Source organism: Anopheles coustani, chromosome 2 (assembly GCF_943734705.1).
Source record: "Anopheles coustani chromosome 2, idAnoCousDA_361_x.2, whole genome shotgun sequence".
NCBI lineage: Eukaryota > Metazoa > Arthropoda > Insecta > Diptera > Culicidae > Anopheles > Anopheles coustani.
In genome coordinates, this window is record NC_071289.1 from 86932117 (window position 1) to 86951220 (window position 19104).

The 19104-nt window shown below is 42.0% G+C and overlaps 3 protein-coding genes across 3 annotated transcripts in view; all 3 read right to left on the reverse strand.

The window, feature by feature from the left end:
- Positions 1–3857: 3857 nt before the first annotated feature.
- On the reverse strand, positions 3858–5669 carry LOC131265236 (apyrase-like). Its single transcript, XM_058267496.1, has 3 exons — positions 5295–5669; positions 4373–5225; positions 3858–4312 (listed from the first exon to the last, which is right to left on the reverse strand). Exons 1-3 carry the CDS (start codon positions 5667–5669, stop codon positions 3858–3860), a joined length of 1683 nt encoding a protein of 560 aa, XP_058123479.1.
- Positions 5670–6845: 1176 nt separating this feature from the next.
- On the reverse strand, positions 6846–8279 carry LOC131265237 (dnaJ homolog subfamily C member 22). The gene is made up of 3 exons (XM_058267497.1): positions 7745–8279; positions 7472–7676; positions 6846–7396 (listed from the first exon to the last, which is right to left on the reverse strand). Exons 1-3 carry the CDS (start codon positions 8277–8279, stop codon positions 6919–6921), a joined length of 1218 nt encoding a protein of 405 aa, XP_058123480.1. The 3' UTR covers positions 6846–6918.
- Positions 8280–16818: 8539 nt separating this feature from the next.
- Positions 16819–19104, reverse strand: part of LOC131261893 (uncharacterized) — an 84573-nt gene continuing 82287 nt past the window's right edge. Inside the window, exons 19-20 of the mRNA XM_058263743.1 lie at positions 17724–17935; positions 16819–17104 (exon numbers count right to left, since the gene is read on the reverse strand). Of these exons, the coding sequence (XP_058119726.1) occupies positions 16880–17104; positions 17724–17935 (437 nt within the window). The 3' untranslated portion in view covers positions 16819–16879. The remainder of the gene's footprint in view (positions 17105–17723; positions 17936–19104) is intronic.

Below are 19104 nucleotides of genomic sequence, written 5' to 3' on the forward strand. Positions count from 1 at the left end.
AACCACTGACCGATGACGTTGACGACGCTCGCGCGCGAATTTGTGTTGTGCACCTTGTGCGAAACTCGCCGGCCGACTGAGTGGGGAGTAAATTCCCAGCGCACCAAAACGCTGCTGGCCACCACACTGACCAGCTGACTGAATGCCCTTCATCATCTCCACCACCACCACCATCATTATCGAGAGCGTGGGGAAACAAAAAGCAACCCCCCCCAATAGGAGATTGAAAACCCTACCAACCCCCCCAACGCACTATGGAGCAAAAAGAGCAAATTGCCGGGATAAAATTCGGAATCAAATGTTTTGCAATTTTTTCATTGTAATATCGTGTAATACTATTATATTACATGCAATTATGATGTTTCAGGACATTCCCGCCAGGTGGCGCTACAAAATCCACAAATTTTAGGAATTTTCTATGGGTGCATTATTTTTTCAATTTTCTTTTTTATATTAACTTAAAGATTTTTTTAAGTTTGATACAAAACAAACTAAATTTACTACAAACTTTCATTCAAAATATTGTCATCTGGAATATAATTGATATTCAAAGCATCTAACGCGGACATAACGTCTCCTAACGAAGAGCTACTATCTGAATATTCTGAACTTGTACCATTATCTTCTTGGTTTTGAATTGGCAAGGGACTATTACTATTTGAGGAGCTGTAATCTATCTATATTTTTAAACAATTTAGCCAGAGATATTGTTGAAATGTATGGATCGGATGATTTTAATGCTCTCATAAAAATGTCTTTAATATTGAATTCTCGTTACATTTGACGGACGTGTTCTCTTCTATCCCTTCTTTATATTTTATTTCTACCTTCTGCTGCTTCCTCTCCTAAGGATCCCAATGGTGCTGGGACAATTACATGCGCAAGAACTTTGTGGACAGTAGAAGGCATTTTGTACCAATTGTAATGATGGATGTAAAACATGTATGTGTCTTTGCAACATATACTAATTGTTTTTGGATTTAAAGGCTGTGAACAGTTAATGGCTATTAAAATATTTCTAAACCTTTCTATAAGTTCTGTTTCTATTTCCAAAATATCGCTCAATTTTTCTATGTTTGAAAAAGCCCGACGACAAACATTTCCCGTCGTACTATTTCCACCCATTTGCCTTGGTTCATCTACTTTAAATTTTTTTCTCCAATACATTGTTTTTCGATCATTATACTTGCTTTTATATTTTTTAGTAACCTTCCATTTTTTAAATCCAATTCTGTACGAAATGTGGAGCAAGCATTCGAAAAATCCATCTAACAGTGCAGTGGAGATATTCCATAATATAAATTCTCAGGATTCTATTCTAAGTGCTCTACACTGTTCATTTCTATTGGTTTTGCACCACATATACAACATGTTTGCATAGACAGAGTGTCGGTTAAATATGCCAATATTTTTCCATCAATTAAACTCATGTAATATGAATAGTTTACTGCCACATAACTTGTTTCATTTAGCTTAATTGTATAAGGAACTAACCTGGCTATTTGGCTTTTGATTTCGTCTACTGTTTGTATAACTTTATCTTTTGACTCTTTCGCAATCTCGATAACAATTGGCCTGCAAAACCTTACACTTTGTGGCATCAAGTTAATCCAGATGATACCTGAATCGTCACTAATGAACGAAAGACGGATAGGCGTTAACGCCGATACTAGTAAATCACTGTCTGATGCAGTATTTTCTCCGGAACCATGAACCGGTTGATTGTATATGCTGTGTCTACTAGATCCGTCGATGCCCCACGAGCGCAATAATACGACGCTTAGTGAATCACACAAAGAAGATGAAAGGTGCCGCAAGATTTCTGCTTTTTGCATTTCAATTATTCTACATGCAGTGTGATTCACCAACTCTTGAAGATTAACTTCAACTTTTACAGGTAAGGGTACAAACAGAACAAAATGTTAGTGTAGGGTACATTATTCCGAGGAATTCTGGGTATAAACAGATGAGTTTGTGAGCTGAAGAACAAGAAAAAGCGACCTAATACATTCAAAGCAAGCCAAACCAAATTTCATTCTTTGCCATTGACTTGGCTTGTCTTTTCCCTTTCACGTGATGTTCAACCACTACCCTGCTTCACATTTTAACGATACGATCATCTACCTATATTTGATTGAATGACAATTTCATATATTTCTTACCACACATGATGCTGCATATGGCATGATGGAGACGCCTAGTAGGTGATAAACTATAAGCTTCACATATAAAGTACAGAATGACGTACAGATGCGCGCGTATGCGCAAAAAAACCTATCATTTATTGTTACAAAACATTCTAGACTATAAGTGGGTATGCATCATATTACAATCTTTCACAATCCTTAGCGATGGCGTAAGGTTAAAGACAGAAAATTGAAAAAAATTCATAGAGTTATGCGAAACAATGCTTAATATTTTGTGACTTTCAATTTCAATTTACTTAAACTGTCAACAATTTTAAAGCATGATAATATAGCTTTCCAAAACTCTACTTGAAATTCGATTCCGACCATTACTATAGGAGTTACAGACCTTCAAAGTTGATGGATTTTTTTCAATTTTTCACGCAATATTTTCACAAATCTTGACTTTGACGGGCTGTTTCTCAGAACCTGGAAGAACGGGGGCTCTAGTTTTTGGGTCATTTCTTAGTTTCATCTTGTAGTTTAAGAAAACATATGTCATTTTTCTGAAATCCAAAAATGAATTTTTGATTTTTATCCCGGCTTCGCTCCATCGTGCAACGGGAGAAGCAGATATAAATGCCAGATAATTTACCGGTAATAAGTAAAGCGCAACACTAATGGGACTGTCGCGAGTCATTAAGACCTATGCCAGTTTTAAATTCGATTGTTAATACAGCAAAGTTTTACAGAAACATACTTTTTCTGAAGAGACTTACTCTTAAGTATTTCATGTAAAATTCCAAGGTTGTTTTTGTTCATCCTGTTTTTAATAAATCCAGCTGTCCAGAAAAAGAAAAGGCCACAGTTAAGGGTCAACATGATCTAAAGGTGCCTAACATTCCCTCCAAGGTAGCTGAAGACGAGTGTCTAAATGAAAGGTAACCGGAACCCCCGCCATTATGCATTGCGCCATGCTGGGAAGATTTTTTTGCGTGGCTCCGTTCCAGACTTCTCTGTGTTGGTGTCCTCCCTTCTCCGCCATCCTTTATTGGCACGAAACATGTTTTCGGGTTTAATGGTTCAATGGCATACCGGGGGATCCACTTTTTTTTATGTTACGACTACACCAGAAGCTGCTTCCTCATCAGCCAGATAATGTGCACGGTGGAGCAGATGGATGCGAGTGATTCGCGAGTGGACGGAAACCGTTGAATAGTTCTCGGGGATTACGCGCATCAGTTCAATGATGAGACAGGTTTGCGCTGGTGGCTTTTTATACGCCAATCTTGATGATAAGAGGTATGACAGCAGATAGTCTGCAAGACCGTCTTATTATTAGACAGTTGAGGTGATAAGATACAAAAAGGGCTCTATAATGGCCTGTCTATGGTGGAGATAAACGGCGCTCCATCGACGCTCCATCGATGTTCTTTCCCTTATTTTTATTATGATCACGCCTTAACGAACCATTTTAGCACGCGGAGAACGGACAAACGGAAGGTCCACGTGAAGGAACAGATACAGATTCAGCTGTATCTTTCAGACAGTGTTTGGCACAGATAATGAATCTACCTTCGCGTCACCGAAAACCTGTTTATCAGGAAAGATTCGTTCGTATAACAGTGAAGTATAACAGTAAAGAAGAAGCCAACTTTGATTGGAATTTGCATCTTAATTAAAGAAGAAAAAATGGCTTTATTGATTGTTCCCAATTGCTCGTCACCCTGCTTATGTCAAGATCCGCATGCGCTCTTCCAGTTCCGGCGCAACAGGAGAGCGCGGCTTGACGTACCCTTCGAACGCCTGCACATCATCGACCGGGGCCACCACTTTGTTCGTACCGTAGAGTGGGAAAATCTCGAACCCATCGCCTCCCTCGGCCAGATAGGACACGGTTACAACGCGGTACGTACGGAACGGATCCACCGGATCGTACCGTGGCTCGCTACAATCCTGGCAGCGCGCCTCAACCGAAAGCACCCGGTACCCGATCGGATTGGTGACGTTGTACACGACCCGGAGCCCGGACACGTGCATGAGATTTTTGGCGTTGAACCGATCGACATCCCACGACAGCTCGGCACCGTGTTCGAGCAGTCCGATCAGCTGATCCCCGCGCAGATCGTAGCAGATGAGCTTGTTCTCGAACGGCATCAGCTCGACGAGGTGCTTGAAGGAGATATCTGCGTGCGACAAAGAGAATTAATGTTATTCCCGGTAGGATATCTTAAAGTGGTTCCTACCTCCTGGTGCCAACGTTTGCCGGATGCGACCGACGGCGATCGCCGCAATGGCAGCGTACGTCCAGTGGCCCGGTTCCGCCAACGGTACAAACGCGTCCACCATCGAGTCGGCGATCAGGTTCCCGAGGATGCACTCCCCGAAGTTGCACGGTGGTTTGGGCAGCTCGATCGCCGTCGAACCGATCGTACGCTCCCCGATCTCGTCCACGGCTACCTTCCACGGGACGATCGCTTGCATGATGTCCTCGTCGGGCTGGATCTCGTTGGCGAGATAAATCGGAGCGCCCTCCCAGTGCTGCACGACGCCCTGCTCGTCGAAGTACAGTACGATGTCACCCACGAGCTTGGTGTACGCCGACGCCTGCACGATCAACACCCGGTGGCCCGTTTCCTGCTGCGTAACCACCGTGGGGTACTCCGACGCCGGTGTCATCGGAATCTTGGGGTTTTCGCCCGTGTACAGGAAGCTGTGCGAGTGCCCACCGACGATAATGTCCACGTTCGGACCTGCGTTGGCCGCTATGATGTGATCCAAGTCGAGTCCACAGTGCGACAGGACGATCACAATGTCCACACCTTGCGCCGCGAGCCGATCCGCTTCCTCTCGGACGGTTTCCACCTCGTCCTGGAACACGAGGGCACCGGTGTCGGCCATATTGCTGGTACTCTGGAGGAGTACCCCGATCAGACCGATCTTACGACCGGCCCGCTCGAGCACCATCGAGCGTTGGAATTGGTTGAACGTCGGCTCCTTGGAGTTGTCCACGTTCACCAGCAGTACGGGAGAGCGCAGTGCCTCCAGGAACGGCACCACACCAGCGATCCCATCATCGAACTCATGATTACCAACGGTCTGCGAATGAACCATCGTCGGTGAGAAGACATTCACCCACCCAGGGAGCTAGAGGTCCCTCGTACTTACCACGGCATCCGCGGGTAGCAGGTTCAAAAAGTGCGCCGTCGCATTCCACCGATGGATGTTGTACCAGAGCGTACCCTGGAAGTTGTCGCCGATGTTCAGGTAAACCGGATTGACCCGCTCCTTCAGCAGGCTCTTCACAACGGCGACCGTTCGGGCGTACCCTCCGATGCAGAGTTCCGCCGCTCCGGGTCGTTTCAGATCGCAGGTGACGCTGGCCGTATCGATCTCCTCCCAGTGGGCATGAATGTCGTTGATGTGGATCAGCGAGAGAGGGAACAGCTGGTCGGTTGCCTTCGGTGGCACCTTTCCGGCACCAACGATGCAGAATCCGATCACTAGCAGCAAAAGCCCAACGGAGCCCATGAACCGTGCCATCATGCTACCACGAGAGACCGAGAAGAACTGGCTACAATCTCGAACGATGGACCGTCACTACCTCGCAAGTGCTCTCGACCAATTTAACGGTCAACATACGCAATCTGCAAATGACAACCAGCTGTCGGAACGAGTGTCCCCTCATTCATCTTCTTATGTACCGGTTCTTCCTATCCCCTCGCTCACCATTCGTTCGGGACCAGAATCAATTTGTGGGTTTCATCAACCGATAAGAGAGATGTGTATTGTTTGGTCACGTAAGCTTGAGCTGAAATGGGCTGGATATGCAAAGCAAACGGAATCGTAGATTGAAACAGAAATTACTTTATCGAACTAAAGACGTATGGACCAGCACGGCATATTCGTCGAGATTCAACATTGACGATCGTTGGAACATGTCTAACAACAATTCAGTCTACAAGTCCGAGTATTATGTTTTAAATGTAACATGAAATGGAACTTATAGTCGAATCAATGTGCAAATATTTTTCTCTTGTGATTTTCAATGTGCGAGCCTTCAAACGATCGTTTGCCAAAGAATATGTTAAACTAGAAATGGCAATTTAAATTGTATTACACACGAGTTAGTATTGAGGGATAGTCACTTACATTTCAGAACCTTTGCATTATACTTGTCGAGTGTGATGAAAACGTCTGTCGAGCCATATACGCTCGAATACAGAACGATCGCCATAAACTAAAACTTCTCTTTATTGTGTTCCTTTTGTATATGTCCACAATTTGCAATTTCGTTAAAATATACTTAACATTGTTGATAGATGACTTTTTTAAGCAACTTTTAGATTTAGAAACGAGCTCGAAACTTTTAAGTGAAGTTTATTTGTAGTCGTGTTGTATTGAAATTGATTTCTCGTACAAGATTAAAATTGCAAATGTTGTTGGTTAAATTCTCTAACTTACCTTGAATTCTCTGGCTTACTTTTGTAACGGCCTAATTTATATCGTTTTTGAATGTATTGCATTTATCAAATTAAAAAACTTCCACAATGATTTGTATAAAAGATTGTGCCAAAGTTTGTTCACGGATATGGAATTTTAAAATCGTGCTAACTAGTCTTGCAATTATTATATAAGAAATCAAAATCACAATATTTTGGATTAGGCTAAGTATAGGTTAAGTGATACAATTTATTGTTGTATTCTAACGAGCCCTCCTGGAAGGGCGGAATTCGAAACTATTTACATCTGGAACCGTGCGCTCCGTTTCCAGTGAATGCGCCTTTGGATTTTACAGTTCGTCGGACTTCTTGTTTCGCTGGCGGCGCTTCCTTCGCGTCTTGCTCAGCACCTCGCACGCCTGCTGGATCTCCATGAAGCGTTCCTCCGCCGCCCGGCGCTTGGTTTCGTCCTTCACCTTGTCCGGGTGCGACTCCTTCGAGAGGTTGCGGCACAGCGTGTTGATCTCGTTCTGCGAGGCGGTCGCACTGATACCGAGCACCTTGTACGCGTTCTGCTCCCCGTCGGCGTCCATCGAGTCGATGATTTGCTTCCAAACCTCCGCCCAGCCGTGGTGCTTCGCGAACTGCAGCGTATCGTAGAGCGTTTGCTTCAGGTCGGTCCACCAGGGCGACTTGAGGAAGTTGTACAGGGCTTCGTGGACCGGCACCTCGTCGCCCTCGCTGTCGGTGATCGTGCCGTTGAAGTAGATGAAGCAACCCCACAGCGAAAGGTAGATGACTGCGGCCGCCGTCAGCGTAACCAGACGTCTGGATGGGGAGGGAAAGAGAAAACCACGTTAGAGGACTTTCGAGAGAGAGCTCAAAGGCATGTTGTGGACTCACTTCGACAGTCGCTTTTTCTTCGGCACCTCCAGGTTCCATTCCTTCGAAAAGTGATCGAACGCGAACGCACTGCAGAAGGCCATACCCGTGAACCAGTACGCTTCGTCCATGACGAAGTACCGCGACAGGTAGGACAGGTAGGAAACCACCAGGCAGTGCCAGAACACTCCCTTCTCTCGACCCATATTGCCCACCGTCCAGACGCCTATTTTAAGGGAAATGGGATGAACGTTACTCGTCACGAACGTTGACAATGGTCTAACGAATCCTTACCCAACGCCACGCCGAACGGAATGAGCCAGTGCAGGAAGCCCCAGTCAACGCCGAAGAACACGGCCTGCGGGATGGCGATCATCACCATCTGGCCCCACCAGTAGCCGATCATGATCGCGAGCAGGAAGCGGCCGGTCGAGAACGGTGGCTTCCGGTTCGTGCGCAGCTGCTTGTTGAACTCCTGCACGAACTGCGGATCGTCGTTCGCGTCCCGGACCATCGCCGGTATCTGCAGCACCTCGGCGATCCAACCGATGCCGAAGTACCCGAGGGTGCTCCACCAAACGAACGCCCGGCGATCCTGGCGCAGGTAGAAATGGTGCACCCCGAAGATGCCCCCGAACAGCCAGAGGACGTACGCGGTTAGGACGGTTTTCCGGCCACGATCTTCCGACGCGTGCAACGTCAGGGTGGACTTTTTCGATGAGGCCGACTTGGATTGCTTCTCTTCCTTGCTATTGCGCCGCTGTTTCACCTTCTGCTCCTTCGGCACATCGGAGGGCGCGGCCAGTGAGGGGGACAGTTTTTCACCCATGATGGTTGGTGGTTCTGTAGCGAGGAAAAATAGAAAAAAGGAACATGTAATTAAAATTAAATTTCTACAAAGCAAAGCATTCTAGATGCCTCTTTTCAGCAACTGTTGTGTTTACAACTGAATTCGCTTTTTCAAAAAGCGTTGTATGTAAACTGGTTTGCAACTGGCAATTTTTAAGGTGAAAATATTTATGACATATAACTTTGAAACAATCGCAGAATATGAGAACAACTGAACCATATGGAGCAAGAACCTCTTTATTTTAATTTGAAAATAATTTCCTCAACATAACGCTGCTCCTAAACTGTTTGGAGTTAAAGAAAACTTTTGTGCACGAATCAGTACAGATGTTGTTCTCTTGAAAATAAACCTTCTTGTCTAACCATGAGTTAATCAAACAAGATCCTCAGCGGTGTAAATTTCTTATCAAGTTCAATGTTGTCTTTGCACACTTTCTTCCAGTTTCGGGCGCAGACGAAACGTGCGTTTGAAAAGGAAAACTCTCATTGCTTGATCTACGGTGGCTCACTGCTGGCATGGTCTTACACACAAACGCATTGCACGTACGGTAAGAAACCAGCCAGAGGAGAGCAAAAAGCCTCAGCTGAGTACACGTTGCCGGTTGGTTGTGGCTAGTTTGCGAATAATGCACGTGCGTAAACAGCAGCTGGCCAGTAAATAATTTTCTCCTTTTGCTTCGCGAACACACGTTGCGTCCGATGGATAATCATGCGATACCGTTCGACGGAAATTACTCAACTTGAAGCTCGCATCAGCAACGTAAATTGTTTAGGAAAATCTGTGAGGTAATGTTCTGACTGTTGCCATTTATTTTGGTGAATATAATTCATGATCAAATGGATTGGTTGGATTACTATCGGCTTTTTCATAATACGAAAAATTGAATATCTTTCTTATGAGTTTTATATTGAAGATCGCAGTTTAAAATATAAATTAACACGGAGTATGATTTTCAAATCGTTTGTAGACCGAGCACTTTGCTGCAGCAGCGTGGTTAGATTCACAACTTTCACTGTACTACAAAAAAGTCGCGCCAAAGTGTGTCACCGAATGTCGTGCGCCTCCGCACTGCTTTCTCATCGGGTATGAATTTGCAGCTTTGTTATTGTGACTTCGAAATACGGGTCGTTTTTAAACCTTGTTCAATGCTATATTTCGCGAACAGGCATGACGAATTCTTTGCCCTTGTAAAGTGGAAGCGGAACACATATTTAAATATATTTAAATCATAACACACTTGCAGCTTATCTTTATGTTTTAAATTTCTAGAAAACTCTTAACCATTACACCGAGCAACGAGAGGCAAGTGCCGAGAAATTGTTTCATTTTTGCCTTTCTTTCTCTTCCGCTGCGTCCCGCAGCGCATCCGGGCAGCACACATTCCAACGTTTCTTTTCTACCCGAAGATGATGCGGCCAATGCTGTGCGCTCGAGACTGCGAGCTTTCTTGAGTTTTCGTCTTCTCACTCCATTCTACCGCAGACTCGAAGAAAGTACCGTTAGCGGGTTCAAGTTCAACGCCAAAGCGTACGCTGTCTTGCAAGACACGGCGAATTGGGCTCACCTCTTTTTGATCGCGAGCACTTATACGGCTTTTGTGGTGGTAACTTCTTCAACTTAGAATTAACGATTCTTCGAACTGCATTTAATGCATTTGTGGACGATAGGGACTTGCTTTCAACACAACTTCAACCACGATCAGTCATGCGTCACTTGATCTTCAGCGAGAAGATCGACTGGAGCGGACACGAATGTTGGTTGTCTGCACTTACGCTTACACCAAACTGAACTGATCGTCGCGACTTCTTGCCAGCAGCTCAAGAGATCGCCGCGTACGATCGTCGACGCGCGTAAGAAGGTTCATCCGTGTGATGTTCATTCGCGGTTTCGTGGAATGTTACGGTTGGTCAAGTACGTGCAGCTTTAAGGGGGTGCACACGCACACGAAACCAAGTCGATGGAATAATTTTTACGGAAGATACAAAAAGAGACGTTGAAGAACATTGAAAAATATGAGAAAACTCGTTCATCAACGTTTGAACCGTACTGGACGAAAAAAATAATATTGTCTGTGTGTACCAAAAAGACCTGTTTTTATCTCTTTTCTCCAAAAACGTCTTGCAAGGCAGCTTTGGAATAATACCGTTATCTTATGCGTACCGGTTTAACCGGTTTTATGTTTGAGCATAAGATGGGTGTTTGTCTTTGCTAAAGCGTTACGTTGAATGGAGAACATAGTTTTGCATTGACGGTATCACAAATTCTCGGATTAAATAAGATTGATTTCTCTGAAATAATAATGTAGCCTGAACAAAATTAAGCAAATCTTTAAATTATATCCTACGCCAGATTTTTCAGCATCGCTGGAAAGTACTGAAGCAGAGAAATGTTTTCAAAACGCCAGGTGTTATAAACGTTACGTTCTGTTATTGCCAAAGGGACACGTTTGACCGTTTTTGTCAATTTTTCAATTTTTGTTGTGCATGTCATTGGGTTTCAGCAATTTCTCAATATTTTAACAGATCATTCAATTACAAAAGTTTTTCATTGAAAACATTACACCCTCAAGGGTTGCAAGAAATTCAAATCAATTTGTATTGTCATCATTCTTCTGCTTCGAACTGAAAACACATCAGCATAGCATAATTGTACACTACGATATCTCTGTTTATTATAATAAAGTTTTGATAAATGTTGGATTTGGTTTGCAGTTTTGTTTCCGACCTCTCGTTTGTTGTCATTACATATGTGTGCGAGTGTATGTTTCTCCCTTTCGATCGCAACGGAAACATTCCTTCTTCATCGTCTTCAGGAAATTGTCTAGAGTGTGTTGGTTATGTATGCCGCGTTTGTATGTCACGGAGCCTGCGGTTTACATGTTGTACCACCTCCTCCCCCCACACCCACCGGCCCGATTAATCGTAATAATGTATCACATTTTGATAATGACGAAAAGAATGCAAACAAGAACGACGCACACCAATCCCGCCGCGGTGCGTTTTGTAGTTTGATTTTTTGTTTTATAATAACCGCTACATTGTTCTGTTTTTTTCTATGCTTCAAAAGTTTACATGGCTGCTGTTACTCGATTTTCCACCGCTGTCTTTTTCATCCTATATGCTATGTTTTAATATTTAATAATGGTTTTAGGCGCAGGTTGCAGTATAAATATAGCTCCACGTTAGCTTGTTGTTACACCGTCGGTAGCATACGTTACATTTGTTTTTTTTCTTCTGTTCCTTACGTCGGTAATGAAATAGTGTTGGCAAACTTGTGTTTTCTTATATTTTGTTTTGTTAGTTTTTTTCTTTGTTCTGTAATGCTACGCATCTGCTATCAATTGCCCCATCAGCCTGATTTGCCAATGGTTTTCCGAACGAACGAGCCTTTCTAATTCAATTTCGGTAAAGTTTTGCTGCTGTATGTTTTCAAATTTAAAAGTTGCAAAAAAGTAGCGTTTCTACTGGAAGCAAGTCATAACTTTCGAACGCACGCAGTGTTAAAAATGTAATACTTTCGCTTATTATTCGTCCTGCTCAACCAGTATGCGCATACCTAGCGATTACCATCTATGTACATCCTTCGATTATATACTAACGATTTTTTGTTATATGAATTTTTACAATCGGTTATATTATTCTCTATCTCACGCATCGATCGAATGAAGTTTGTTTACAACGCTCTTTTATTTTTTAAGTATTTCCTAAACTACATAGTACTTATTGCTACTGCTAACAATAAACCTTTTCGAATGAAAATTCAATAATTGTTAAACAAACGCTTGGCTGAGCACTTTTCTCGACTACGTCGTGCACTACTTTAGCAGAGTTCAATATGGTAGTAACATATCGTGGCAAAAATAGAAGCGAATTGGATCTCTACGAAAAATTGGACTAAGGGCGCTTCGAGCGTAGGATACTGTCCCCACTGCACAATGCTTTATGTCATCAATGAATGCTTAATAGTAGGATTTCAAGGTTATGAGCCAGCCTTTGCGTGTAGCCGGCAGTTTAAATGTGTTGCCCTTATGCATATGTTTCCTATTCAATGCGACGTGTCGTAACGATGATTCCACATTGGATGCGTACTTTCAGAGGCTCTCTGTCAGGGGTTACTTGGACTGTAAGGATTCCATTTCTGTATGGAAGGTAGTGTCGAAGAGCACGCTACGAAGCATTTGGCGGTTCTCCGGCTAATCTTTCGAGTCTGAAAATATGTGCCTCCATTTTGTTTCCACCATAACAGTGTGCATCCTGAATGGGAGGTTGATAGTGTTTTACATCGGTTTGGATTTAAAGTTCATTGTTGTTAAATGTTGTGGCAAATTTCAACTACTTCTTTAATAGTTATTTATTTCATCTCTTACTTTTAAATTTTATGTAAAGCTCTTGTACCATTTTCTGTGATCCCTTTATTTTTTATGTAAAGTTATCATTTATATTCAAATTGTCTTTAAAAGAAAGGAAAACTGAAGGCAACGGAAAGTCTTCGGAATACGATGTAGAAGAACAACACTGAAGGGCATTGATTACCATGTAATAAACTGCGTAATAACATAAATAAAAAATCGTTAAAATTCACATTAATTATGGTAATTGTAAATGGAAAGGAAGCATTCAGGAGAAACGAAACAAATAAATTAATAAAAAACAAATCTATCGAAAGATTTGTTTGAAACAACTTAAAAGCATACGTCTCAAAAATGGTTCACAATGTTCTTATTATGGGACACATATAATAACTTTTTTTTTCAACCAAACATGTTTTCCAAGTAAAACTTGTCTCAACTACGACTAATGCGTTCCCCAGGAACATATATATATCTGTATAACTGTCCCCGGTCTGGCTAGTTGTCGGATTAAATGTATGTATGTATATTACTATTCATTTTGTGTAGCTGTAGATTAGCTAGTAGATTAATAGTTGAATACTTTCAGCGGTCTACCATTCGCTCCATTCGAGTTACACGCATCCGATGATTGGGGCATTCGTAAAGCTGGTTCATGCACGTAAAACTTGGCGACTTGCAGGTGCACTGCAATAGTACCGTAATGTGTAGGAACTTTTCAAACAGAATAGACACATTTGATGCCGGAAACGTAAAGGACGGCTCGGTTAGGTTTTGCATTGATTCACCTTCGCGTTTGTTTTGTCGGTTGGTTTGGCTGGTTAAAAAACGTACAAAATTCGCTAATGAACTACGCTCAAACTAAAACCATTTAAATAACGGAATGGTAAAACAAAATACTTCTTCTAGGTACCGAAATTCTAATACAGTAAACTTTCTAACAGCCTATGTTTCTGGCAGCAGGTAATTCAAAAGAAAAGCGCAAAGGATTTAAACAAGTTTTTGACTAAATGTTACCATTACTGTTGTGGTTTTAAAGTGGTTCAAAGGTAGCATAAATTACCTATACGAATTTGTCTTACCTTCTAATTGAATAAGCTTATTTTTCGGTACATAATAACTACTGCATTGTTTTTACACTATGTTTGTGTGTTGAGTAATTTCCCTATGACTAAATTTTGATTTGCCCAACCCAATCGCGCTGTACAAACGGGGGTTTCGAAAAGTTTGCGCATATTTTAGAGACAACTGGCACGTGTCACTATGTACAGAGTTGCTGAAACTTTCCGTTAAAACTGTGTTTTCTTTTTTGATTACTGAAATTTACAACGTTTTGTCCGTCTCTTGGTTGAGTTTTGTTGCTCTCATTATGTACAGGTGTAACAGTCTTACATCGCTACAAGTAAACAAAAACTATATGGTAATGAAAGCAGCGAATCGAAGACCGTTAGCAAAGTGTGTCAAATGAAACAGAAAAAAAAACAAACCACGCCAAATGAAGAAGATAAAATTTTATTGAAAAAATCATAATAAAAGTTCATTAACCATTAAACCGATACTGTAATTCGGTAAGAACAGAACAAAACATTCTAAAAAATATAACATGAAAAATATCAACATTTGTGGAAAACCAAATGAAATTCAATAATAAAAACTACCCTAAACGACTTACAGCCTATCCTTACTGAACTATAACGTAGACGTACTAACTACTTTGCTACTGATTTCGGTGTATTTATATACTTTGTTGTTCATGTATTCTTGTCCTCTTGGTTGTGCTACTATGTACTCCAATGTCGCCTCGACATTTCCTGTTTTTGCACACGCAACCACGGTTTTTAAGGTTGTAAGATAACCTTTATCCCTTTCATAACGTGCTGCTCAATATCACTAAAGTATTTTGATGGCATTTTTTCTAGAGTCGTATGTTCTGTAATACTTCCGGTAAGAGGTACCGTGAGCTATTTATCTGCCTCGTACAGAGTATGTGTTCAGTGGTTTGTCCTTTTAACCCTTCCTTGTCGCTTGTTCACAATTGCATTTTTTTTTATATGTTGCCAAAAGTTTATACTACAGCGTTGCGTTTCTCTTTCGTCTTTCCGTTTTTGCAGAGAGTATCGATTTCTATTGCAATATCATTCGCTATTCGTTTATTATTGTCTTAACTCGTTTGGAGTGATATTGTGTGTTCTGTTTGTGTGTGTGTTTCCATGCCTTTCTTTATACTATCTTTCTCGTTCGTTTGGTCGATTTTCAACGAATAGATTTTGTTTTCAAACCAGGATAGAATTTTCATTACGTTTGTTTTTTTAGGTTTGCTAAGTTAATGGTTGTCTTTTCAGGCGTGCCATCTTTAGCAGTGCTCTGTTATGCGATTTTGTTTTAATCCTCGAAACCAATGTCGCCCCTTTATCGAACAATCTTCGAAATGTTGGTGATTTGTTACATCTCATACCTCGTGTTATTTAGATTTTGCATTTCTAATATTAATAATTGACATTTCTTGTTTCAATATCAATAACGCTAGCCGACCGATCCAGTTTTAATGGATGTAAGGAATTTACCACTCTTTCCTACTACTTGACGAGCGAATGTGTCAGCGTGTGTATCGTGAGGAAAGCGCGGGGAGATAGACTGCATGAGGCAACATACACTCGTAGGATTTGTCGTCCAACTTGTGTTTGATGTACTGCTCGATACACCCTATTCTTATGAAATCCTTTTTTTGGCCAACATTGAATGTATCCTTTTTGGATTCTCTCGTACTCGGGCGAGACTTTCGTTGGTCTTGGTTTGTAATCGCGTGATGCTACTCTGCGCCTTTTCGGGTTAGGCGGGAATCTAACCTAATTGTACCACTACTGTTTAACAACTTAATTCACTAGGACACTAGCGGGACCTCGGATAAGGCTATGAAAAGACGATCGAACGTTAAAATTGTACCTCTGCTGGTCCTTACTACCTGCTAGCTGCTACACTTAAGCTTGCCTTTGTTGCTTTATTTTTGAGCCAGAGTTGATTTTTTAATCTTGAGAGTAATTTAATCGAAATATCGATTCGCACCACGATGGTGATCTAAACAAAGCGTATAAAATGAGTGTCGGTGCTTGGAGTATTATTTAGCTTTGCAATAAAATTAATAGATTCTTTATTACTTAACTTAAGTGACGGTTTCTGTTTGTATTGAAATAAAAATGGGCTTAAAATTCCCTAACACGATTAAAATAACCACTTTTCAATCGTTGCTAAATTGGTACATCTTTGAAGCGTTACGTTTTGATCCAGTTCATCCAGAGGTCGGTTTAAAAATTAAATCACATAGATCGTCGTCGAGAGGATGTCTTTGTGCGCTAACGTATTTTTTTTTAAACATAAGAAGACACAAATAGAATCCACTGTGCTCGGTTACTAACAATGCGTACTAGAAGCATAAGCAAAGGCCTGCAACGTACTTTATATTTGTGCTAAAGGTTTCCTACTTGAACTTGTGTTGTGTTACTCACGGAAGGAGTACAGCTACGCAACGATGTGGCATGAGGATGAGATAGCACCATATTTGATGGATAAAGATAAACTCTACTACCAGGATGTTAATCTTTCTCGGCATAGACTCTGGGTAAATTCCAACAGGACCGGATGGGACATATAGAGCAGCGCCCATTGGGCTACGATCTGCCGGGATGCGGCGATCCTTTTTGTTAACATTATCCAAAGTGTTTGAGAAAATATAACTACTAAGCTACTAGGTTTAGTTGCCGTTGGAAACCACGTTCGAATGGTCGTCGAATGATTACAATGTGTTAATGGTTCAATTTACTTTTGCCGGTCGGATTGCGATCCTCTACCGCGTTACGTTTAGGTACTACAGATACTTATGAAACAGTAGGGTGTACCGGACCACGGTGCTATCTTCCGGCCAGGATAGCTGGGAGGCAAACGAAATCAGGTCGCTAGGAGGTGTGTTTCTTTGTTGGTTCATTGGTTCCGATGATGGTTCATGGTAAGACGGATGGCACCGCCGAGCCCGGTGAGATCGGCCGATAACGAGCAGACCCATCGTGAGACTCAGCAGTGGACGAAGCAGCTGCGACAGGATGATGACGCACGGATCGGATGCTTTGCAGACGACGATAAAGACGGGCGATACGGGCGACGCCGGCCGGAAGCAGTGGTGCGGCGTGAGGAGGTGGCGGCGGCGCATGCTGGCCACTGGGGATAGTTTCAGCCATTCTCATGTATCGTCCGACCCGTTGTTCCTCGCCTCGGGTTTGAGCGAATCCATCGCACCGCTTGGGCCGGTGAGAGCGAGCAATTGTTGCTGCTGTTGCTGCTGCTGCTGCTGTTGCTGATGCTGTAGCTGCTGCAGCTGTTCACCCTCGTTGTTGTTGGCCACCGTCTGCTTCGAGCGCCGGTACTCTTCGCTGTCCATCCGATTCAGCTCGAAGGCTGAGCTAACCTGTGTTGAAGGCAGACGAAACGGATGAGAATTGTTATCGACTATCTTGAGCTTTACAATGCTTTGAAATTTGAACATCTGATAGAATAAAGATATTGTCTTTTGTTTGATCCATTTAACCATTTGATGTTGTTGATTGGTTTAGCAAAAGTGAGTCTGAAATCGGTGCTTAGGGAAATTTACATATTATACGAATTTTCTGTTTCGTTAATACAATAGCTGAATTCAATTCCGGATAGTTTTGAGATTCTTTTCCCTGTTTTTAATTTCATTTTGAGTTAGAAATTCATAAATGACTGAAATAAATTGAATTAACATTTGAAAAAATTGAAATAGAAAATATTGAAGTTACATATTGCTGTTAAAATATATTTCACGATCATCTTTTTATAATAAGTAAACTTCAAAAGAACTAAGCACAATTTTATAACTACAGAAAGTGTTCGTATCATTGGTCTGATAAATTAGTAGAAATATTCTGAAAACGGAATTTTTATAAAGTGCTTATGGAGGCGCCTGGTGTTTTAGCTAATTTTACCCTTCAAGATAAGTTTCTAATAATTTAGGCATACAGTTCCCCAGCGAATAAAAACATTTTTTTTAAATGCTTCCACCTTACCGGACTGATTGGGGTGACGATAATCTCCGTCTTGGCGGCGGTGCGCAGCAGGGCCGTGTTCTCCGTCGTGTCGTCCTGATCCTCGATGTCCATGTCGCCGTACATGTCCCACGGGGGCGAATCGGGATCGATTTCCTCCGCAATGTCCAGATCTTCCTCCTCGATGTCCTCCTCCTCGTCGTCCTCGTCGTCCTCTTCGTCCATCATGATAACTGAACCGGACAGAGCGGACGTTTCCGTTGGTGGTGTGGCGAAGGGAAAGGTAAGGGAGAAAAAGCAGAGCGCACCCACCCGGGACAGGCAAGGAGAGCAGGAAATAGAGAGAGAGAAAGAAGAAGGTTGACCAATATAGAATGGAAGAACGGAATGGTGTGGAAAGAATGAAAAATAAACAAGAAAACGAAATATGTTTTCATTAAAACATTGAAAACCATTTACAGTTGCAACAATCGAGACACCAATCAAACAATTGGGATAACATCTTGTGTTGTGGAGTTTTTTTTCATTGCTTCTTTACAGTGTTGCTTGCACATAAAAAACACATCACAATCACACACACATAAACAATAAAACAACCACAACGACACATCGAAACAAACACTGTAAACAGTCGATACAAAAATCCGTGTAAATGTGTGCAGGTATTGGTGTACTGGTGTGGTGTGGATAAACAATCAATGGGGGTGTGGAAAACAGATCTGGAACTCCAATTTTGCAGCGGCATTGCATTGTGAGACACAAAAGTTGAAACAAATAAGCACACACAATACAAGAGGGACACAGAAGTGGTTCGCTGAATGTTTTATTGTCGGAAATAAACTGGTTGACTGGAGGAGCACACTTAAAAATAAATTAAAAATATTGTTGTGTTTATGTGACAAATGATTGTACTAAGCAGCAGATGAGTGAGGGTTAATATGTGTCTATGGAAACGTGTGACAGCCAACTAAGATGTGTTTTTGTGCTGGGGTTTTTAGCTATGCTGTTACATCGGAAACGGGGGGTTAACGAGAATAAATTGCATACTGTTTGTTAAACAAAAACTATTGGACTTTTATAACATCATACAACAATTTCATACACCTGCTGAGGTGTTGTAGCGAATTGAAACGAGTTTGAATCTTGAACTACGGGATGAACAATTTCCTTTCCGTCACGCGAGCTTTTGCCGAACCACCTTCATAACACGTTTTCCATTTCGAACCCATTCAACCGGAAGCAATTCCGCCGAAATCATTTGGATAAAAGGGAAGGCGTCGAAAATGAAACAGATTTTACGAACAACGCCGGTAGAGCGGAGATAAGAAGAAGCTCACTAAAAACGCACGCGAATTTAAAATATGTACTGAATAACGCATGAGACATGTAACGGAAGGCATTA